Source organism: Salvelinus alpinus, chromosome 10 (genome assembly GCF_045679555.1).
Source record: "Salvelinus alpinus chromosome 10, SLU_Salpinus.1, whole genome shotgun sequence".
In the NCBI taxonomy this organism is placed as follows: domain Eukaryota; kingdom Metazoa; phylum Chordata; class Actinopteri; order Salmoniformes; family Salmonidae; genus Salvelinus; species Salvelinus alpinus.
Genome location: NC_092095.1, coordinates 73,445,537 through 73,470,206, shown reverse-complemented (window position 1 = coordinate 73,470,206; position 24,670 = coordinate 73,445,537). Strand labels below are relative to the sequence as shown.

The 24,670-nt window shown below is 41.1% G+C and overlaps 3 protein-coding genes across 7 annotated transcripts in view; 2 read left to right on the top strand and 1 right to left on the bottom strand.

Moving 5' to 3' along the window:
- LOC139533030 (zinc finger protein 567-like) overlaps nt 1–7,637 on the top strand; it is a 48,587-nt gene extending 40,950 nt beyond the window's left edge. Inside the window, exon 3 of the mRNA XM_071331196.1 lies at nt 4,610–7,637. Within this exon, the coding sequence (XP_071187297.1) occupies nt 4,610–5,589 (980 nt within the window). The 3' untranslated portion in view covers nt 5,590–7,637. The remainder of the gene's footprint in view (nt 1–4,609) is intronic.
- LOC139533057 (zinc finger protein 135-like) overlaps nt 1–24,670 on the bottom strand; it is a 545,377-nt gene that overhangs the window by 309,683 nt on the left and 211,024 nt on the right. The gene's annotated exons all lie outside the window — the stretch shown is intronic.
- The window catches only part of LOC139533071 (zinc finger protein 135-like), a 48,459-nt gene continuing 43,448 nt past the window's right edge, over nt 19,660–24,670 (top strand). For 2 of the 4 annotated variants that reach the window (XR_011666683.1, XM_071331297.1), the window contains exons 1-3: nt 19,810–20,173; nt 22,887–22,944; nt 23,934–24,182. Coding sequence is in view for 3 of the 4 variants with exons in the window: in XM_071331297.1 (XP_071187398.1) it covers nt 20,024–20,173; nt 22,887–22,944; nt 23,934–24,182 (457 nt within the window). In the remaining variant the exon portion in view is untranslated. The other 2 variants (XM_071331298.1, XM_071331300.1) reach the window with 2 other exon arrangements.

Here is a 24,670-nt window from a genome sequence, read left to right as displayed (position 1 = left end):
TGCTGTCACAATGGCGTGTATAAGTGGCAGAGGAAGTCAGGCGCAGGAGAGTCAAATAGAGTGTAGAATGGAGTACTTTAATTAAAGTCCCAGTAATCTGCTCCATAACACTCACGGAAAAAATATAAAACAAATCTGGGTACGAAGACCCGTCGCACACCTATACACAATCAACACAACACTTGACAACGAACACTGTGACAACGCCTACCTAAATATGACTCTTAATTAGAGGAACGCCAAACACCTGCCTCTAATTAAGAGCCATACCAGGCAACCCAAAAACCAACACAGAAACAGAAAACATAGAATGCCCACCCAACCTCACGTCCTGACCAACTAACACACATAAACTAACAGAAATAGGTCAGGAACGTGACATAACCCCCCCCATAAGGTGCGAACACCGGGCGCACCAGCACAAAGTCTAGGGGAGGGTCTGGGTGGGCAACTGACCACGGTGGTGGCTCAGGCTCCGGGCGAGGTCCCCACCCCACCATAATCAATCCTAGCCTCCATCTACCCCTAAAAATGTCCACCCATATCTTACCCCCACAAAATCCTCTTAGTAACATCCATGACAGGGACAGCACCGGGACAGAGGGATAAATCAAGACAGAGGGATAGCACAAGACAGAGGGATAGATCAGAATAAAGAGGTAGATCAAGATAGAGAGGGAGATCATGATAGAGGGGCAACTCCGGACTGAAAGGCAGCTCTGGACAGAGAGACAGCTCTGGACTGAGGGGCAGTTCTGGGTATATAGCCGTTTCTGGCTGAAGGGCAGCTCCTGGCTGACTGACGAATCTGGACGCTCATGGCAGGCTGACGGCTCTCGACGCTCATGGCTGGCTGACGGCTCTCGACGCTCATGGCTGACTGACGGCTCTCGACGCTCATGGCTGGCTGACGGCTCTCGACGCTCATGGCTGGCTGACGGCTCTCGACGCTCATGGCTGGCTGACGGCTCTCGACGCTCATGGCTGGCTGACGGCTCTCGACGTTCATGGCTTGCTGACGGCTCTCGACGCTCATGGCAGGCTGACAGCTCTGGACGCTCATGGCTCTCTGACGGCTCTGGCCGCTCATGGCTCGCTGGCGGCTCTGGCAGATCCTGTCTGGTTGGCGGCTCTGGCAGATCCTGTCTGGTTGGCGGCTCTGGCAGATCCTGTCTGGTTGGCGGCTCTGGCAGATCCTGTCACAATGGCGTGTATAAGTGGCAGAGGAAGTCAGGCGCAGGAGAGTCAAATAGAGTGTAGAATGGAGTACTTTAATTAAAGTCCCAGTAATCTGCTCCATAACACTCACGGAAAAAATATAAAACAAATCTGGGTACGAAGACCCGTCGCACACCTATACACAATCAACACAACACTTGACAACGAACACTGTGACAACGCCTACCTAAATATGACTCTTAATTAGAGGAACGCCAAACACCTGCCTCTAATTAAGAGCCATACCAGGCAACCCAAAAACCAACACAGAAACAGAAAACATAGAATGCCCACCCAACCTCACGTCCTGACCAACTAACACACATAAACTAACAGAAATAGGTCAGGAACGTGACAAATGCTCACTAACAGGGACGTAAACATATTTGTGCACACAATTTGAGAGAAATAAGCTTTTTGTGTGTATTGGAAAATTTCTGAGATTTTTTATTTCAGCTCATGAAACATGGGACCAACACTTTACATGTTGCGTTTATATTTTTTTCATTGTACAGTCGTGGCCAGAAGTTTTGAGAATGACACAAATATACATTTTCACAGAGTCTGCTGCCTCAGTTTGTGTGATGGCAATTTGCATATACTCCAGAATGTTATAAGGAGTGATCAGATGAATTGCAATTAATTGCAAAGTTCCTCTTTGCCATGCAAATGAACTGAATCCCCCAAAAACATTTCCACTGCGTTTCAGCCCTGCCACAAAAGGACCAGCTGACATCATGTCAGTGATTCTCTCGTGAGTGTTGACGAGGACAAGGCTGGAGATCACTCTGTCATGCTGATTGAGTTCGAATAACAGACTGGAAGCTTCAAAGGAGGGTGGTGCTTGGAATCATTGTTCTTCCTCTGTCAACCATGGTTACCTGGAAGGAATCACATACCGTCATCATTGCTTTGCACAAAAAGTGCTTCACAGGCAAGGATATTGCCGCCAGTAAGATTGCACCTAAATCAACCATTTATCGGATCATCAAGAACTTCAAGGAGAGCGGTTCAATTGTTGTGAAGAAGGCTTCAGGGCGCCCAAGAAAGTCCAGCAAGTGCCAGGACCGTCTCCTAAAGTTGATTCAGCTGCGGGATCGGGGCACCACCAGTACAGAGCATGCTCAGGAATGGCAGCAGGCAGGTGTGAGTGCATCTGCACGCACAGTGAGGCGAAGACTTTTGGAGGATGGCCTGGTATCAAGAAGGACAGCAAAGAAGCCACTTCTCTCCAGGAAAAACATCAGGGACAGACTGATATTCTGCAAAAGGTACAGGGATTGGACTGCTGAGGACTGGGGTAAAGTCATTTTCTCTGATGAATCCCCCTTCAGATTGTTTGGGGCATCCGGAAAAAACTTGTCCGGAGAAGACAAGGTGAACGCTACCATCAGTCCTGTGTCATGCCAACAGTAAAGCATCCTGAGACCATTCATTCATTCATGCTTCTCAGCCAAGGGAGTGGGCTAACTCACAATTTTGCCTAAGAACACAGCCATGAATAAAGAATGGTACCAACACATCCTCCGAGAGCAACTTCTCCCGACCATCCAGGAACAGTTTGGTGACGAACAATGCCTTTTCCAGCATGATGGAGCACCTTGCCATAAGGCAAAAGTGATAACTAAGTGGCTCGGGGAACAAAACATCGATATTTTGGGCCCATGGCCAGGAAACTCCCCTGGCCTTGTGGTCAATCCTCAAGAGGTGGTTGGACAAACAAAACCCACAAATTCTGACAAACTCCAAGCATTGATTATGGAAGAATGGGTTGCCATCAGTCAGGATGTGGCCCAGATGTTATTTGAAAGCATGCCAGGGCGGATTGCAGATGTCTTGAAAAAGAAGGGTCAACACTGCAAATATTGACTCTTTGCATCAGATTCATGTAATTGTCAATTAAAGCCTTTTACACTTGTAATTATACTTCAGTTTTCCATAGTAACATCTGACAAAAATTTCTAAAGACACTGAAGCAGCAAACTTGGTGGAAATTAATATTTGTGTCATTCTCAAAACTTTTGGCCACAACTGTAGTTAGGCATAACTGTCCTCTCCATGTTCAGCTGGAATTTAGCCTGAAAAGGATTTGAGAAATATGATATAGGCCTACGTCTCGTTTTGCGCTGCACAGAATATCAGATCTCAACAATGATTGGAGAAGTGTTGAACATAACCAGTAGACTACCACATCCTGATGATTTATATCTGATACATATATATTTAATAATTTTATATATCAAGTTGTAGAAACACCTCAAGGATGATCAATGGAAACAGGATGCACCTGAGCTCAATTTAAAAGTTTGGGGTCACTTAACACCAGTCTCAACGTCAACAGTGAAGAGGCGACTCCGGCATGCTGGCCTTCTAGGCAGAGTAGCAAGGGCCAGTTTTATTGCTTCTTTAATCAGCACCACAGTTTTCAGCTGTGCTAACATAATTGCAAAAGGGTTTTGTAATGATCAATTAGCCTTTTAAAATGATAAACTTGGATTAGCTAACACAACATGCCTTTGGATCACAGGAGTGATGGTTGCTGATAATGGGCCTATGTAGATATTCCATTTTAAAAAATCATCAGTTTCCAGCTACAATAGTAATTTACAACAATAACAATGTCTACACTGTATTTCTGATCAATTTGATGTTATTTTAATGGCGGCCAAAAAACAGTGCTTTTCTTTCAAAACAAGGACATTTCTAATTGAGCCCAAACTTTTGAAAACTTTTCTGGTTAGAGCCAGTTTGCGCTGTTCTGGGAAGGGAGTAGTACACAGCATTGTACGAGATCTTCAGGCGTTTCCAGCTACAATAGTCATTAACAATGTCTACACTGTATTTCGGATCAATTTGACATTTTTTTAATGGACAAGAAATGTACTTTTCTTTCAAAAACAAGGACATTTCTAAGTGACCCCAAACGTTTGAACAGTAGTGTATTTTATTTTATTTTTTATCTTTCTTTTTTAACCTTTATTTAACCAGGCAAGTTAGTTAAGAACAAATTCTTATTTCCAATGACAGCCTAGGAACAGTGGGTTAACGGCCTTGTTCAGGGGCAGAACCACAGATTTTTACTTTGTCAGCTCGGGGATTCGATATTGCAACCTTTCAGTTGCTCTAACCACTAGGCTACCTGTCACCTGGTATGGCCAGAAGAGTACTGGTCACCGCTCTGAGCCTGGTTCCTCTCTAGGTTTCTTCCTAGGGAGTTTTTTTGTGGCCACTGTGCTTCTACATCTGCATAGGTTGCTCTTTGGGGATTTTAGGCTGGGTTTCTGTTAAGCATTTTGTGACAACTGCTGATGTAAAAAGGGCTTCATAGAATACATTTGATTGACATGTATATCACACCAACTGACTGGTTCTTCTGATGTTGTTCACACAGGAGACCATGTTGAGACATTCTCTACATCCAGAGAGCAACAGCAGGAAGATCACAGAGCTAAGCGGTCTCACCACTGCCCACATTGTGTGGAGATTTTCCCATTTCTATCAAAGCTAAAAATACACCTAAAAATACACACAGGAGAGAAGCCTTACTCCTGCTCTGACTGTGGGGCGAGTTTCTCTCGACTGGATACCTTAAAAACACACCAACGTATACATACGGGAGAGAAGCCTTACTACTGCCCTGACTGTGGGGAGAGATTCTCTCAAAAGACCAACTTAAAATCACATGAACGTATACATACAGGAGAGAAGCCTTACTCCTGCTCTGACTGTGGAAAATGCTTCAAAACATCAACTGGGCTAACAGTTCATCAGAAAACACACACAGTAGAGAAGTCTTACTTCTGCTCTGACTGTGGAAAATGCTTCAAAACATCATCTGAGCTAAAAGTTCATCAGAGAACACATACAGGAGAAAAGCCTTACTCCTGTTCTGACTGTGTAAAATGCTTCAAAACATCAACGGTGCTGAAACTTCATCAGCGAACACACACAGGAGAGAAGCCTTACTCCTGCTCTGATTGTGGGAAGAGTTTCTCCCTATCGGGTACCTTGAAATCACATGAACGTATACATACAGGAGAGAAGCCTTACTACTGCTCAGACTGTGGAAAATGTTTCTCCCGATCGGGTACCTTGAAATCACATGAACGTATACATACAGGAGAGAAGCCATACTCCTGCTCTGAATGTGTAAAATGCTTCAAAACATCGACTGAGCTAAAACTTCATCAGAGAACACACACAGGAGAGAAGCATTACTCCTGCTCTGACTGTGGAAAATGCTTCAAAACATCAACTGAGCTAAAACTTCATCAGAGAACACACACAGGAGAGAAGCCTTACTTCTGCTCTGATTGTGGGAAGCGTTTCTCTCACCATAGCAACTTAAAAACACACCAACGTATACATTAAGGAGAAAAACCTCATCAGTTCTCTGACCAGCTAAGAATAAAGTCACTCCATCACTTAATTCTCATCTCATAAAAGAAGTTGAAATGGAACAAATGAAGAAAGTGTAGAAAACTGTACAGAGGAAAGGGAGCGTTCTAGAATGTTAGCCTCTGTGTGCACCTTGTCAGTGTGCACCTTGTCAGTTTTAGTGTGTTTTGTTTTGTTAGCTTCTACTGTAAATATTTGCCCTTAGTGTTGAATACCCTCTGTGAGGCTTCTCATTTTGAAAACTAACACTAGTCTGCCAATTGACTGGGTGGTACTGCTTCCCTCTCAGCCTGGTCTGACTCTGTCTGTGGGGAGAGTTTCAACTGGGCAGCTTAAAAACACACCAACGTTTACACGTAGGAGAGAAGCCTTACTCCTGCTCTGTGGAAGGGTGGGCGTGTATCTCAAACGTCTAGCCGAAGGATGCGTCTTTGAATCTCATCACGGACGTCTTTAGCATTTTAGCTAATTAGCAACTTTGCAACTACTTAATACTTTTTAGCTATTACTTAGCATGTTAGCTTAGCATGCAACTACTTAGCATGTTAGCTAACCTTTCCCCTAAACCCTTTAACTCTACCTTAAACCCCTCACCCCTAACCTAGCTAACGTTAGCAACAACAAATTGGAATTCGTAACATATCATACATATTACAAGTCCGTAAGATATTGTATGAATAGCAATCCTTAAAATAACATACGAATTGTAATTCTTAACATACGATACGTCCTACAAGTCGTATTATACTGAACAACAATCTAAACGCAACAATTTCAAAGATTTACAGTTCGTATAAGGAAATCAGTCAATTGAAATAAATAAATGAGGCCCTAATCTATGGATTTCACATTACTGGGCAGGGGCTCAGCCATGGGTGGGACTTGAGAGGGCATAGGCCCACTTGGGAGCCAGGCCCAGCCATTCAGAATGAGTTTTTCCCCACAAAAGGTCTTTATTACAGACAGAAATACTACTCAGCCCCCCTCAGACAGGAGGTCCTGGGCTGCCGTGGTTACATGTGATCTGCAGTTGTGAGGCCGGTTGGATGTACTGCCAAATTCTCTAAAAGGACGTTAGAGGTGGCTTATGGTAGAGATATAAATATTGAGTTCTCTGGCAACAGCTCTGGTGGACATTCCTGCAGTCATCATGAGAATTGCACATTCCCTAAACTTGAGACATCTGTGACATTGTGTTGTGTGGCCTTTTATTGTCCCCCAGCACAAGGTGCACCTGTGTAATGATAATGCTGTTTTATCAGCATCTTGATATGCCACACCTGTCAGGTGGATGGATTATCTTGACAAAGGCTGAAATGCTCATTAACAGGGATATTAACAAAGTTGTACACAACATTTGAGAGACATTAGCTTTTTGTGCACATGGAACATTGCTGGATTTTTTTATTTCAGCTCATGAAACCAACACTTTACTTGTTTAGTTTATTTACTGTGATAGTCCAATGAAATAGTCCTAACATACTAAATGGAGTGGCACTGAAGTTTTTTGTATAATATAAAACGTTTTGCTCTGAGACCAGGTTGTGGCACTGCAGTATTCTGTGGGAAGGAGCTAGTATACCCTTTTTAATTTTTTTATTGAACCTTTGTTTAACTAGGCAAGTCAGTTAAGAACCAATTCTTATTTAAAATGGTGGCCTAGTAACAGTGGATTAACTGCCTTGTTCAGAGTCAGAACAACAGATTTTTACCTTGTCAGCTCGGGGATTTGATCTAGCAACCTTTTGGTTACTGGCCCAACGCTCTAACCACTAGGCTACCTTCCACCCCTAACATGTATCAGATAGAGATGGTGTGATGATCACTTTTCACCATTAGTTTGGGGGGGATTGTTTTACAACTTTATTTAATGATACAAAGTTTATGAAATGAATACATGTGTTTATTAATTGTCTTTAAAGCTACATGAGTTATTTTAGTTACTGATCATGAATGTGTTTGGATAACTGCATTGAAGCAAACTTTATTGATCTGCCAATGAAAAATAAAGTACATGAATATGTACTGGTCAACCTCTTCTTCTCTTTAGTATTCAGTTCTTCATATTAGATCTGACAGTATGAATGGTTCTTATGGTTGTATTCAGTTCTTCATATTAGATCTGACAGTATGAATGGTTCTTATGGGCTGAGTGCCGGGAGTGTTTTTGTATGACTACAGTCAGGAGTTCTCTCTGACCCTGTGATGTCACCAGCACATTAAGTACATTCATCTTAAGATAGCCAGGTGAGACAACCACATATCACAGTAAATACATTTCTCCTCAATTTGTCAGTGTCACATTATTATTACTATTATTATTATTTGTATTATTATTGTTATTATTATTATTATTTTTTTTTGGGGGGGGGTTGTCTTTAAAGACATAGGGTTTCAGACCTTTTCGGGCAGATGGGCAGGGACTCTGCTGTCCTAGCATCAGAGGGAAGCTGGTGCCACCATTGGGGTGCCAGGACAGAGAAGTGCTTTGACTGGGCTGAGAGGGACCTTGACCTCCTGTAGCAGTGGGACGGCCATGAGACCAGAGGTGGCAGAACTGAGTGCTCGGGTTGGGATACAGGGTTTGAGCATAGCCTGAAGGTAGAGATGGGGCAGTTCTTGCTATACCGTAAGTAAACACCATTGTCTTGTAGTGGATGTGAACTTCGACTGGAAGCCAGTGGAATGTATGGAGAAGCAGAGTGACATGGGGGAACTTTGGAAGGTTAAACATCCAGACGGACTGCAGTGCTCTAGATAAGTTCAGTGGCGACCCATCATTCAGGGCAGGTGAGCCACCTTTTTGAGCCCCACAATTTTAGCGATAAAAAAGTGTGAAAAAAATGATCTGTTTGCAAACAATGTAAAAAAAAAAAAACACATATATAATTGAGTTATTAATAAAGCCGCATACAAACATGGTCTCTTTTTTGTTTTGTTGAGTAAGGCAGCTCCAAAATGCAGGTGTTTCAGCCTAGCTCATTGCTTTCTGTGGAGGTGGGGCAAGCCAGCAGAAAATATGGAGCGTTGTGCCGTGATTGGCTCAGTGTTCTGTCATTCATGGGGACAATATGTCACTGCCAAGCCTAAGGGTAGAACTTGAAAATTCAAGCCCCTTGGGTGCTGCCATAGTTACATTAGAAGTGCCCATCCAAGAAGGCTCAAGGTCATTGTCCACAGATAAAATTACGTCAAATCATGTTATATCTACAGTCGCTTTGATTGGACTGATCATGTCAACATCATACTGTCAAAATCTGAGCTAGCAGTCATCATCATGAATCAAGTCGACAATCTACTGGCAAATCCTTTTTAATCTTTGTCATATGAAGAGAAATATTGAGAAATTATAGATAAAACGTATCGGTGCTCATCTGCATTTTGAACTTTCATCCAACTCGGAATTGTAAATTGGGAACTCGGGCCTCTTTCTACAGCTACTACCTGAAGATCACTGACGTCATCATGATTCAATTTTTTTCCCCCTTCGAGTTCCCAGTTGTCTTGAAAGCACCATAAATCCAGAGAATGCCAGACTTTGATGACACAGTTTGATGACAGAATATGCCCATTAAGGACTGCTGCATCACCTTCCTGTTCAAGTGAGCACAGCACAACAAGGTGAGTCCAAAAATGTCTTGTCTGCTGCTGCATAAATGATGTAACATGCCAGGGAGATGTGTATACTGTAGCTAAGAAAGTAATACGTTGTGTATGTTGTGTAGTAAGATGTTAGTAGCCCATGTGCCTCACCCTAATCATTTGGTCTATTTTCACCTCTTAATTTTGCCTAGTTCTGACTTGGTGGTTCACTTGTACCCTATAACCTGTTTTTGAGAAATGTAATAATTGAATATTGTAATAATTTTAATTGTCTGCTTATATGCCCCTTAACACTTCTCACGAGTCACCAACCCTGATCCGGTAGCACCCCCCCCCCCCCCCCCCCCCCACTGAGTAGCATAGCTAGCATAGCGTCACAAGTAACTTGTAGCATCTAAATATCATTAAATGACAAGTCCAAAACACCAGATGAAAGATACAGGTCTTGTGAATAAAGCCACCATTTCAGATTTTTAAAATGTTTTACAGGGAAGACACAATATGTAAATCTATTAGCTAACCACGTTAGCAAAGGACACGATTTTTTTACTCCCAACAGCTTTTTCCTGTGTCAGTAGCTATCACTAATTCGACTAAATAAAAATATATATAGCCACTAACCAAGAAACAACTTCATAAGATGACAGTCTGATAACATATTTATGGTATAGCATAGTTTTTTTTTTGAAAAATGTGCATTTTTCAGGTATAAATCACAGTTCTACATTGCAGCTGCAATCTGAAATAGTGCTGACCCAGCCAGAACAATTACAGAGACCAACGTCATATAACGAATTACTCATCTTAAAACATTTCAGAAAAATACACAGCGTACAGATATTGAAAGCCCAACATCTGGTGAATCCAAACAATATTTCAGATTTATTAAATGTTTTATAACGAAAACAAAATGTAGCGCTAAATTAGCATAGCTATACCAGGCAGATTCGGCTAGGCGCCCACGGCCAGTTCACATGCACAACAGATATGATATAACATCGTAAATTGGGTCTTACTATGGCTGATCTTTCATCAGAATGTTGATCAAAGTGTCCTTTGTCAAGATGAGTCGTTGGTTCCGTTCAGAATTGTTCCTTTCCCACTCCATTTAGCACAGGTACTGGTCGAGTGGCACGGATCTCTCAAACGTAAATAAAATCAGACAACGGAACACCACAAAACTCCCGAAAAAATTCAAATAATCTGATTAAACTATATTGAAAAAACATACATTACGATGATCTGGTCACATGTATCAAACAAACTTCGAGACGGAGATAGTTTTCATCCATAATGGCCGCACAAAAGAAGACAATCGCAGCTACAAGTCGCACGATTTAGACAACCGGAAGTTGTCGGTCACGCCAAAGAATTAGCTCTCATTTCACGTCAGTCCCAGATAAACAAGATATTTTTCCTCTGACGTCCTCTTGACACCCAGAGGAAGGCCAATGAGGTGTGTTTCGGGTCATAGGGGGCACGACCATATATAGGCAGAGCGTTGAAGCTGGCATACACATCTTGCTTTTTTCTTCTTGGTCATGGAAAGTGCTGTCAAATGACTTCTGTATCACTCAGAGACAAAATTGAAACGGTTTTAGAAACTAGAGATTGTTTTCTTTCCAATGGTATTATTTATATGCATATAGTAAGAGCAATAATTGAATAAGAGGCAGTTTAATCTCTAGAGCAAATTATGCTAATGGGAAAATAGCACCCCCTGTATTCTCAAGAAGTTAATTTATCCTACGGTTCTGACTTGGTGTACAGGGAGAACACTGTAAGAACGGCCCATGTTCTGAATTTTGTCGCTGTGCATTTCAAAAGTGGTGAACAAATAGTTATATTGACTACGTCCGTCCTAGCTCGCTCATTAATGTCTTAATCGAAATTACGGTTTGCCTCCTATCCGCTTGTCGTCCCCTTATGCCATAGTTTGTACATATCGATTGTAAGTAGAAACCACATTTGTTAAAGCAAGTCAGCCATGTTTTTTTTTAGTAATGTGTTGTGTAGTGGCTTTGCTGGCATGCATCCCACTTTTTTATTTAATCTTTATTTAAGAGTTAAGCAGAAATTCTTATTTACAATGACGGCCAAACCCGGACGATGCTTGGCCAATTGTGCGCTTCCCTATGGCACTCCCAATCACGGTCGGATGTGATTTAGCCTGGATTCGAACCAGGGACTGTAGTGATGCCTCTTGCACTGAGATGCAGTGCCTTAGACCCCTGCGCCACTCGGGAGCCTTTAAAAGGTTTGCGCCCAACGTGGGGCAGGAGTTTGACGTCACAAGCGGGGAGCCCAGCCAACAGAGACTTGAGAAATGTGTTGGTACTCTTCTCCAGATCTGTGCCTCGCCACAAACCTGTCTCGAAGCTCGACAAACAATTTCTTTGATTTCATTGCTTGGTTTTTGCTCTGACATGCACTGTCAACTGTGGGACCTTATATATACAGGTGTGTTCCTTTTCCAAACATGTCCAATCATTTGAATTTACCACAGGTGGATTCCAGTCAACTTGTAGAAACATCTCAAGGATGATCAATGGAAACCGGATGCACTTGAGCTCAATTTGACGTCTCAGAGCAAAGGGTCTGAATACTTACCAAATAAGGTATAAATTTGCTAAAATTTCTAAAAACCTGTTTTCGGTTTATCATTATGGGCTATTGTGTTTATATTGACAAGGGGAAAAATGCATTTAATCAATTTTCGAATAAGGCTGTAACGTAACAAAATGTGGAAAAAGTCACGGGCTCTTATATAATGCCCTGTATATGCTTCAAACAGATGTAAGGTTCTGAAATGGTAAACACAATGACATAATGGAAAATGCATGTCCAATGGTTATCTCTGTATTAGTATTATCCACATTAAAACACCTAGATAGAGCAGTGGTTATCTCTGTATTAGTATTACCAACATTAAAACACCAACAGTGGGGAGGACAAGAATTTGATACACTGCTGATTTTGCAGGTTTTCCTAATTACAAAGCATGTAGAGGTCTGTAATTTTTATCATAGGTACACTGAATCTAAAACAAAGAGACGGAATCTAAAACAAAAATCCAGAAAATCACATTGTATGTTTTTTAAGTAATTAATTTGCATTTCCACCTCCATGCTGAATAAAATTCCATTTAGTAAGTAACCATCTGTCTTAGGTAAGTTTTTCTGGTTACATATCACACTATTTTGAGAGTCCCGGATTTATATTTACTATGTTACATCTAGTCTATGAGACGAGGCTGCACCTTAACCTACATTATAAACACGCAGGTCAAGAGGTGTGTTTTCCCTTCAACATCTGAATGTGGCATAAGCTCACCCACCTCACATCATGAATCTAAAATAGTTAATGACTTTGGCTGTGAGTGACGGGAAAAAATCAGACTAAGGCAATTACTTGAATAATTCAAAGGATGTTTTATTTACAAACTTGATAACCAAATTGTCATTTTTTTTATTGACTTCGCTATGAACTGAACTGCAGTACCGAAAATGCCCTCTGAGCACAGTGGAAAGCATGCTGATAGACTGGAAGCCTGCCCCCTTGATCCGAGAAGGGTGTAATTGCAGACCGCAATTAGGGGAGTTCTCTGATATCGGGTGTTTCATGATATCTAGTTTACACCAATTGATGCTCCCCATTGGTTTGTGTCCGTTTCTTTTGCGTTGGGACAACAGTTGTTGACAAATGTAGCATTGTAGCTAAAACTAACCCTTTTCCTCACCTTAATCTCAGTCTCCTAACCGCCACGTTAGTTATCCAAACCTGCATGGTAAACAAATCCCTAACCCTCACCCTTTTCCTAACCTTAACCTCAGACTCCTAACCTGCCAAGGTAATTATCCTAACCTTCCACTTTAATTATCCTAACCTGCCACTTTAATTATCCTAACCTGTTATGTATGCTATGTTCCTAGTTAAATAAATACTTTTTTTTTTTAACAAATTGTGTCCATCAGTTTCATAACACCGGAACTGACCAATGGCGTGTATCAATTGTTATTATAACAGGGAACATCCACATCAAGAAACTGTACAGTCGTGGTCAAAAGTTTTGAGAATGACACAAATATTAATTTCCACAAAGTTTGCTGCTTCAGTGTCTTTAGATATTTTTGTCAGATGTTACTATGGAATACTGAAGTATAATTACAAGCATTTCATATGTGTCAAAGGCTTTTATTGACAATTACATGAAGTTGATGCAAAGAGTCAATATTTGCAGTTTTGGCCCTTCTTTTTCTAAGACTTTTGCAATCTGCCTTGGCATGCTGTCAATTAACTTCTCGGCCATATCCTGACTGATGGCAGCCCATTCTATGCTTGGAGTGTGTCAGAATGTGTGGGTTTTTGTTTGTCCACCCGCCTCTTGTGGCTTGACCACAAGTTCTCAATGGGATTAAGGTCTGGGGAGTTTCCTAGCCATAGACCCAAAATATTGATGTTTTGTTCCCCGAGCCACTTAGTTATCTCTTTTGCCTTATGGCAAGGTGCTCCATCATGCTGGAAAAGGTATTGTTCGTCACCAAACTGTTCCTGGATGGTTGGGAGAAGTTGCTCTCAGAGGATGTGTTGGTACCATTCTTTATTCATGGCTGTGTTCTTAGGCACAATTGTGAGTGAGCTAATCCCTTGGCTGAGAAGCAACCCCACACATGAATGGTCTCAGGATGCTTTACTGTTGGCATGCCACAGGACTGATGGTAGCGCTCACCTTGTCTTCTCTGGACAAGCTTTTTCCGGATGCCCCAAACAATCGGAAAGGAGATTCATCAGAGAAAATGACTTTACCCCAGTCATCAGCAGTCCATTCCCTGTACCATTTGCACAATATCAGTCTGTCCCTGATGTTTTTCCTGGAGAGAAGTGGCTTCTTTGCTGCCCTTGACACCAGGCCATCCTCCAAAAGTCTTTGTCTCACTGTGCGTGCAGATGCACTCACACCTGCCTGCTGCCATTCCTGAGCAAGCTCTGTACTGGTGGTGCCCCGATCCCGCAGCTGAATCAACTTTAGGAGACGGTCCTGGCGCTTGCTGGACTTTCTTGGGTGCCCTGAAGCCTTCTTCACAACAATTGAACCGCTCTCCTTGAAGTTCTTATGATCCGATAAATGGTTGATTTAGGTGCAATCTTACTGGCAGCGATATCCTTGCCTGTGATGCCCTTTTTGTGCAAAGCAATGATGACAGCACATGTTTCCTTGCAGGTAACCATGATTGACAGAGGAAGAACAAGGATTCCAAGCACCACCGTCCTTTTAAAGCTTCCAGTCTGTTATTCGAACTCAATCAGCATGACAGAGTGATCTCCAGCCTTGTCCTCGTCAACACTCACACCTGTGTTAACGAGAGAATCACTGACATGTCACCTGGTCCTTTTGTGTCAGGGCTGAAATGCAGTGAAAATGTTTTTTGGGGATTCAGTTAATTTGCATGGCAAAGAGAGTCTGCAATTAATTGCAATTAATCTGATCACTCTTCATAGCATTCTGGAGAATATGCAAATTGCCATCATACAAACTGAGGCAGCAGACTGTGAAAATTTATATTTGTGTCATTCTCAAAACTTTTGGCCACGACTGTACAGTAGTTCTCCTACTGGGTGGCGCGGGGAATAGTTGAAAGAGCAATTGGTGCTGAGGAAGCTATGACAGTGGATGCCCCGCAACCTGTTGAGATTCCTGACGTCGTTCACCAGTTGAAGGATACCGATTGTAAAGATGAATTGTATGTGCGGCTGAAAGGTTTTTGGGAGTTCAGGAATTAACATTGGAAGCATTGCAGGCAGTGGTTGAAAAAGTACCTAATTGTCATATGTGAGTAAAAGTAAAGATACTTGAGTCCTTTCCTATCAAGGTAAAAGTGAAAGCCACTCAGTAAAATACTACTTGAGTAAAAGTCTAAAAGTATTTGGTTTAGGCGGTCAGATGCCGAACAGTTGCTATACCAAGTGGTGATGCAGCGTCAAAACGTCATCAGAGCGCGCAACAGGACATTGTACTGTCTACACTCGGTTTGTTGTTTACATTAAAACATTTTCATTAAATTAATTTTAATCCGAACAAACGTTTTGTTGCTAAGGATTCCACGACGCGGTTAGCCTTTACGGCTGGGACTGCAAGTTTGTGTTCCTTTGTTTTGCGTGGATTCAGTGAGTGCTAGCTGGCTGTACTACAGACACCTGTCGTCGTCGTGGGAAAGACTCATTGTTATCTTTTGGTAAAACACCTGGTTGCAGGAGATCCTGAGGGAAATCGACGAGTATCAACAGCTTTACGCTATGGAGGAACAACATACTCCTTCGTGGAAAGATCCGACCACCTCACAAAATAACTTTAACCCGACAAAAAAAAGAAAAACAGATTCATCTACAGACACGGACGATTTACTTAGCAGGGCTGAGGGGGAGTTTGGAGATCAGCCAGAGTGTAATTCTCACGCTCCAAAGAGAAAACAAGACACTCACAGCCAAGGTAAAAATCCACGATTCCAACATGGATTGTCTACTCAGGGAAAACAGGGTGATGAAGGAGTCGCTACTAGACATGCGTGAAAATCTTATTTTTTTCTGGGATTCCTGAGGACGCATCCAATAATCCAGAGGGCGCGATCAGAGAATTCATGCAATCCACCTTGAAACTTCCTATAGAGTCTGTAAACAAGGTGGCTTTCCACCGAGTACACAGACTTGGAGCTCGGAGCGACAAGACCAAGGGTCCCCGACCGATCATCGCAAAATTTGAACACTACCAAAGAAAAGGAGCTGATCAAAAGCAGAGGAAGGGAGTTTAAAGGGACCAAATTCGGTCTCAATGACCAATTTCTAAGGGAGATAAACGAACGTCGTAAGAGACTGTATCCGGTACAAAGACAACAAAGGAAGGATGGTAGGCGTGCCTTTATCATTGTGGACCAACTCTTTATAGATGGACAGCTATTCCGAGACAGCTCCATAACACCGTGGCTGTACTAAATTCTACAGGGACTTCAGGTTACGAGAAAAAAATAGAAGATATGGGAACTGTAAAATTATCTGAACATTATGAAGTGGATATGAACACACACATACTCAATTACATGCTTGCTTACACATACGGACTTATACACACACACACACCTGATCTCGCTCTCCTCTCTCCTCTCTCTCTCTCTCTCTCTCTTGTTGAGAACTGTTTTATAATTTAATGTGTTTATTGTTTGTCTATCTTTTTTATGTATTTGTCTACAAGTTTATATATGTTTACAACAAGCAAGGGGAAGATATCAGAATAGGGGCATTGGGGAATAATAACATATTGTATGGAAAACATTTGTTCTGTAGTGAAGTCGTCTCTAGAGTAATGCAAGGTCTCTTTCATGATCATGTGAAACGTCAACTGCTATGGAAATGCTGGGTTATATTTTTCAATTATGTTAAAGGTAATTATGATGCAACTATGATGGTGATACGATATGGATTACAATTATCATCATGAATATCAAGGCTATACGCACTACATGTTACACACATAGACACTCAACCATGCAAATTGGCAGAGTTATTATTTATTTGGACAGCACAGATTATAGTCTTACTCTTATACAGACATCGTACACACTCTCACTATATCCCATCCAATATCATACACATCAACCCACTCAGATTTGCCACACACATAATATCTTGTCTCAATTTTCTAACATCTGTGGCATTGGCTCACAGGCAAACAGGCAAGGGAATAAAACAAATATTGCTGGAACCTATTTCTTGAATTCTAAATATCAGACATTTGAAAGCTCTAGTTTTGACCTTCATAATACCTCTGATTGCAGTAACTTTACAAAGACAAATTATGGTCAATTTTGACTGAGAATAGTATCTAGTTACAGTAAGGGGTGAAATAAGTGTAGCCAGTTATAATTGTAATGGTTTAGTAGATTATTTAAAAAAATCCGTCTTTAAATGGCTAAAAGAAAAGGAATATAACATATACTGTTTACAGGAAACTCACTCTACATCCTTAGATGAAGTTGCTTGGGAAAAGGAATGGGGAAAGGGTGTGATGATATTAATTATCAATCATTTTGATCTGAATGTGCAAATAATCAGGAACGATTCGCAAGGAAGGTGGATCCTTTTGAATATGAAAGTGGACGAAAAAGAGATTTGGCTCATTAATTTATATGGTCCAAATCAGGATGATCCACATTTCTTCAAGAACATTTATACCAATTTATTGAACTTACAGGCAACAGATGATCTAATCATTATGGTAGGAGACTATAACACAGTGTTAAGTACCTCAATGGACCGTAAAGCTAATCACTCTACAAACTATCATCACCGTGCCCTTAAGGAAATCAGAAATATTATGGACACATTAGAAATAGTGGATATTTGGAGACTAAAAAACCCCGACCTAGTGAGATATACAAGGAGGAGATATTCAAGCTAGTCGTCTTGACTACTTTCTTGTCTCTTTCTCTCTTGCATCAAAGGTTTAAAAAGTTTTAATAGGAGACAGAATGCGATCGGATCATCATCTAATTGGCATTCACATAACTCTTATAGGTTTTCCACGTGGACGTGGATATTGGAAATGTAATCAAAGTTTACTAGAGGACAACTTATTTTTAACTAAGACAAAAGAATTTATAACAGATTTTCTTCCAGTATAATATAGGTTCAGCAAATCCGTTTGCTGTTTGGTATACCTTTAAATATACCTTAAGGGGTCATTCAATTCAATATTCATCAATAATAAAAAAGCAGTTTCTGGCTAAAGAGCCAAGACTAACAAGGAAAATCCATGAACTAATAGTACAGGTAGATAGCAATAAAAAGGATACTACAGAGATACAAAATAAGTTAGAGGAAAAACAAAAAGAACTTGAGGAACTTATTCAAGAACGATCTAATGTAATCTATTACAAAAATAAAGCAAACTGGATGGAATATGGAGAAAAATGCACAAAATTCTTCCTGAATCTCCAATACAGGAACGCTAACAAAAATAATTTGCAGAAACTCGTTACTGAAGACGGAGTCATCTATGATTCTCCGAATGATATTTTAAAAGAGGAAGCTAATTATTTTAGGCAGATGTTCTCTTTTCCATCTCATCCTCTCCCGCTGAATGAAGATTATGGTAAGGAATTCTTTCCAAATAATATAAACATTTAAAACTAACAAATGTACAGAAAGATCAGTGCAAAGGCCAAATTACAGAGGAAGAACTTTTTGAAGCAATTAAATCCTTTCAGTCTGGAAAAAACCCAGGGCTTGATGGCATACCTGTAACGCTCGTCGGATGAGGAATAGGAAGGATCGGACCAAAACGCAGTGTGGTAAGTGTCCATGTTAACTTTAATAAATAAACTGAACACTGCAATAACAAATAAAACAACCAAGAGTGAACGAAACGAAACAGTTCTGTAAGGTGAAGACACACAAAACAACTACCCACATGGGACAAGAACATCCCTGCCGGCCAAACCCTCTCCTGGATTACACTGGGCCAATTGTGCACCGCCCCATGGGTCTCCCAGTCGTGGCCGGCCATGACAGAGCCTGGACTCGAACCAGGATCTCTAGTGGCACAGCTAATGTGCAATGCAGTGCGTTAAACCACTGCTCCACTCGGGAGGCCTGATATTTACATTTTTTATTCACTACCGGTACTCTAGTTGGTAGCAATATACCAATAGGTGAAGCCTGCCATAAAACATTGAAGAAGAACTAGCACTAAAAGTGACGTTAGGATATATAAGTTATCCTGTACAAGCTTTTGTGCTGAACACATTACGTTGTTACAGGTGTCAAGGTTATGGGCATGTGGAAGCAGTGTTCTGGAGGGAGGTTCCTGGGTGTGAGAAGTGTGCAGAAGGGCATGAGACAAAGGAATGTGTAGCATTGGGGAAAGTAGTGGTATGTGTTAATTGTAGGGGTGCCCATGGGGCTGGGGATCAGAAATGTCCCGTGCGAGAGAGGCAGGTTGAGGTTTCCAGGGTTAGAGTAGTGCAGAAGTTGTCATATGCTGAGGTCGAGAAGAAAGTAGAGGAAGATGGGTCAAGGGGGAGGGATTCTGAGAGGAGCGGTGTGAGTAGTAGATTTGTACCAGTACAGAGATGTTAAACCAACAAGTGATATATTTTTCAGTAAGATTGGATTTTTGTCATTTATAGCAATGGTTATCAACTGTACTGAAGAGATGGAATGTAGGTAGCTGAAAACTGAGGTTCTGGTGGCAGCTGCAGAGAGGTATTTGTGTGTGCGAGATTTGACATCAAAAGAGTTACAGGGTGTGTTAAGTGGTGGTGTCCCATCCTTTCAGGTTGTTGGCCTGAGATAGCACTAAATAGATTTAAATAGTGGAGTAGGGTGGTATATTTGTGAGTGTAGATAGTCGCGTATTTGTTTATTTTTCTAAGCGAAGTATTAACGAGTTGTACTCCAGTCTAGTAGGTGGCGGTAATGCAACTTGCATTGGATGCCAACTGCCGTTAAAACCTCAGAAGAAGAAGGAGCACTAGAACTGTGCTATGAAGACGATAGCATTTGTGTCCATTTCAAATGTATTACTACAGGTATGTAATAGCACGTTTACACTTTATAATATCGAAAGAACATGTCATAACATGTTAGGTAGCAAATCCGTCAAGGTATTATCACGTTTGGTAAAGGTTTTATGACGTTTTTGTTGTGTCAAACCGAGTGAGTGAAGATCGTGATAAGTCACATCGTTAGAGACTGGGTTTGTCTGAGTGAATGAATATACATTATTTCGTCAAGATAAATTCATAAAGAATCCATGTATTTGAGATTTCTGAGTTCGTTTTACATGTTATTGTTTTGTTGTGTAATGTTTTTTTACGAGCTGATAAAATGGCGGCGGCAACTCTGTCTGAGTCAATGGACTTCAGTGCAGGCAGTGAGGTTGCATCAGAGAGACAATTTCACGGTTGGTCTCCTGTTTTGAAGCTAAATGTAATGATAATCAGTTTTCTACATGTGTACTAATATTCAGACACATTCAGTTGTTTCTATGTTATCTATTTTTGTTACTATGGTGTGAATGGTAAATACAAATGGTTTTTGTTTTTGCGAGTTGAATCACATTGTATTGGTCACATGCGCCAAATACAATGTGTAGACTTTACAGTGAAACTCTTCCTTCCAATAATGCATAGTTAATAAATATAACAACTGGTAGACTTTACACTGAAACTCTTCCTTCCAATAGTACATAGTTAATAAATATAACAACTGGTAGACTTTACAGTGAAACTCTTCCTTCCAATAATACATAGTTAATAAATATAACAACTGGTAGACTTTACAGTGAAACTCTTCCTTCCAATAATACATAGTTAATAAATATAACAACTGGTAGACTTTACAGTGAAACTCTTCCTTCCAATAGTACATAGTTAATAAATAAAGGGAAATATTTTCTAAAGAAAGTAATAGTAGCACAAGGAGTACCAGTACCGAGTCAATGTGCAGGGTGGTAATACAGGATCAATGTGCAGGGTGGTAATACAGGATCAATGTGCAGGGTGGTAATACAGGATCAATGTGCAGGGTGGTAATACAGGATCAATGTGCAGGGTGGTAATACAGGATCAATCTGCAGGGTGGTAATACAGTATGAATCTGCAGGGTGGTAATACAGTATGAATCTGCAGGGTGGTAATACAGTATGAATCTGCAGGGTTAATTGAGGTAATACAGGATGAATCTGCAGGGCTAATTGAGGTAATACAGGATGAATCTGCAGGGTTAATTGAGGTAATACAGGATGAATCTGCAGGGTTAATTGAGGTAATACAGGATGAATCTGCAGGGTTAATTGAGGTAATACAGGATGAATCTGCAGGGTTAATTGAGGTAATACAGGATCAATCTGCAGGGTTAATTGAGGTAATACAGGATCAATCTGCAGGGTTAATTGAGGTAATACAGGATCAATCTGCAGGGTTAATTGAGGTAATACAGGATCAATCTGCAGGGTTAATTGTGGTAATACAGGATGAATCTGCAGGGTTAATTGTGGTAACACTGAGGAACTCGACGCTCTCGCTCCACTACATCCCCGTCAAGGTGAATGGGGGGCGTGTTCAGCCCTCTGTTTCCTTTAGTCCTTGATAAGCTCCTTAGTTTTGCCCATGTTGAGGGAGAGGTTGTTGTCCTAGCACCACACTGCCAGGTCTCTGACCTACTCCCTATAGGCTGTCTCGTCGTCGTCGGTGATCAAGCCTACCACCGTAGGCGTTTAAATGTATTATGCGAGAAATGGCGATGTAAGCGGCTTTATGTACAAATCTTGCTATAATAACCATGATATGGAAGTAAACTTGGAGTCACGCTATGATACGGTGTGTGGTCCTCCCACTACCGCTCGGGAAACCATGCAGTTTATTACAGATTAAACAACAGGATTACCTTCACAGCTTGGTGAAAGTGCAAGGTTATCTTGATACTCCTTTCCAATACATTTCCAGGGTCTTATTCTGGTGACATTGTGATCGATGCTTGACTGCCGTTTGACAAATAAAAACACACCTCTTGATCTGCGTGTTTATAATGTAGGTTAAGGAGCAGCCTTGTCTCATAGACTAGATGTAACATAGTAAATATAAATCTGGGACTCTCAAATTAGTGTGATAGGTAAAATAAATAAATGAATAAAAAACACAAAACCAATGAAGGAACACACAGTTACCAACAATATATCACTGGCGTCAATACTTTCAACTGGCTCAGCTCGCTGTTACAGTACAGCACCACCAAATTCCATTTATTAAGTAACCATCTGTCTTATGTAACCATAAAAACATTACATATCATACTCTTTTTCTATTCATTTATTTCTGGTACTCTCCTACCTGAGCGGCATGAGGCCTGTGTGGCGTTGCACTGTTAAAATCATCCCAGTGTGGAGATGAAACACCTGTGTGTTACAAAGCCACATGCTCTGTCCTCTCTGATCTACCTAGGTGTTTTAATGTGGGTAATACAGAGATAATACTAATACCGAGATAACCACTGCTCTACCTAGGTGTTTTAATGTGGATAATACAGAGATAATACTAATACAGAGATAACCACTGCTCTACCTAGGTGTTTTAATGTGGGTAATACAGAGATAATACTAATACAGAGATAACCACTGCTCTACCTAGGTGTTTTAATGTGGGTAATACAGAGATAATACTAATACAGAGATAACCACTGCTCTACCTAGGTGTTTTAATGTGGGTAATACAGAGATAATACTAATACAGAGATAACCACTGATCTACCTAGGTGTTTTAATGTGGGTAATACAGAGATAATACTAATACAGAGATAACCACTGATCTACCTAGGTGTTTTAATGTGGGTAATACAGAGATAATACTAATACAGAGATAACCACTGATCTACCTAGGTGTTTTAATGTGAATAATACTAGTACAGAGATAACCACTGCTCTACCTAGGTGTTTTAATGTGAATAATACTAGTACAGAGATAACCACTGCTCTACCTAGGTGTTTTAATGTGGATAATACGAATACAGAGATAATACTAATAGAGAGAACCACTGCTCTTCCTAGGTGTGTAATGTTTATGTCCAATGGCCGATGAGCACCGATACGTTTTATCTATAATTTCTCATTATTTCTCTAGGCTGAAACACCTTCATTTTGGAGCTGCCTTACTCAAAACAAAAGAGGGGGAGTGGTCGGTACTGTTTGATTAATTGTTCATATCACACACTCTTTCTCCACACACACACACACACACACACACACACACACATACACACACTCCCCCCTATATCTACCTCTCCCAGCAGGTCAGTCCATTACTCTCTCTTTCTCTCACTTTCTCTGTCCTCTCTCTGTCCTCTCTCTGTCCTCTCTCCCTCTCTCTGTCCTCTCTCCCTCTCTCTGTCCTCTTTCTCTTTTTCTGTCCTCTTTCTCTTTTTCTGTCCTCTTTCTCTGTCCTCTCTCTGTCCTCTCTCCCTCTCTCTGTCCTCTCTCCCTCTCTCTGTCCTCTCTCCCTCTCTCTGTCATCTCTCCCTCTCTCTGTCCTCTCTCCCTCTCTCTGTCCTCCGTCTCTCTCTCTGTCCTCCATCCCTCTCTCTGGCCTCCATCCCTCTTTTTTTCCTCCATCTCGCTCTCTGTCCTCCATCTCGCTCTCTGTCCTCCGTCTCTCTCTCTGTCCTCCATCTCTGTCTTTGTCCTCCATCTCTCGCTCGCTCTCGTTCTCTCACTCTCTCTTTCTCTGTGTGTGTGTCCTCCATCCCTCTCCGTTGGACGGTAGATAGGGACGGCCAAAGGCCAACATAACGCTAAATAATACAGTGAATATTATTCAGGAAAATAGTACATAGTACTGCCTAAAACATTCTGCAACCTTGTACTAAATGGTTTTTGAGTCATTTATGCATTTATGTGAATTTAGGAGATCTACTATAGATTAAGTGCGCTTATGTTGTGTAATTTAAAGTGTGTACTTTGTCTAATGTGAATTAATGTTTTACATTTACATTTACATTTAAGTCATTTAGCAGACGCTCTTATCCAGAGCATTTTGTTGTCAATGATTAATTACCTGATATATGGAAATGAGAGAAATTAACAAAAATAACATTTTTATTATGTTATAATAAAGAAAGTGGCAGAACTGACAATAATAACTTTTTGTGTCCGTTTCTCATTATATCTACAGGACGACTTGAATTAAGTCTGAAGCCGGTAACATCAACAGTGAGGACAAACCCATCCTGCCTCTTTCCTTCCACACTGAGTCCAAACCTACAGTCACTGGGTCCTGATTGTAACAGTGGAGCCCAGTTTGCACTGCAGGATCCAGAGATGGCATCAGTGAAGCTGGAAGACTGCAGTCAAACACTGGAGCTGAATGTCAACATTAAAGATGAAGAAGAGGAGGAGGAGATTGGGACAACTGTTAGTCATGGTAAGATCAGGTTCTATCTGTTTGTTATTCATTCCAACTTCCCACTGTGCATGAAAAGTTGCTGTAGAACTGTTTCATGATGAACTGTTTCAATGAGAAGGAAGATGTTATTTCATGCTACTGACACTTGCATGGTTTGACACCAGTATTGTCAGCATGTGTTTTATTCACTGGGCTGTCTGGAGTGATCAGAGAGGAGACTAAATATGTGAAGTAGTTAAGTTCTGTGATACGGCTGTGTAGTTTCTAACTCTTGTGATAGTGAATGGAGGATGATATGGCTCATAGTTTTTGACTTTCGTTCCTTTTTAGTTTTTGACTCCTACCCAGTTTTAGAATAGTTTTATTCCCGTTCTGTAATTGTACAGCCGACTTCCATGAATTTATATGTCACCCGGAACAGCCAGAAGAGGACTGGCCACCCCTCAGAGCCTGGTTCCTCTTTAGGTTTGTTCCGAGGTTCCTGCTTTCTAGCGAGTTTTTCGTGG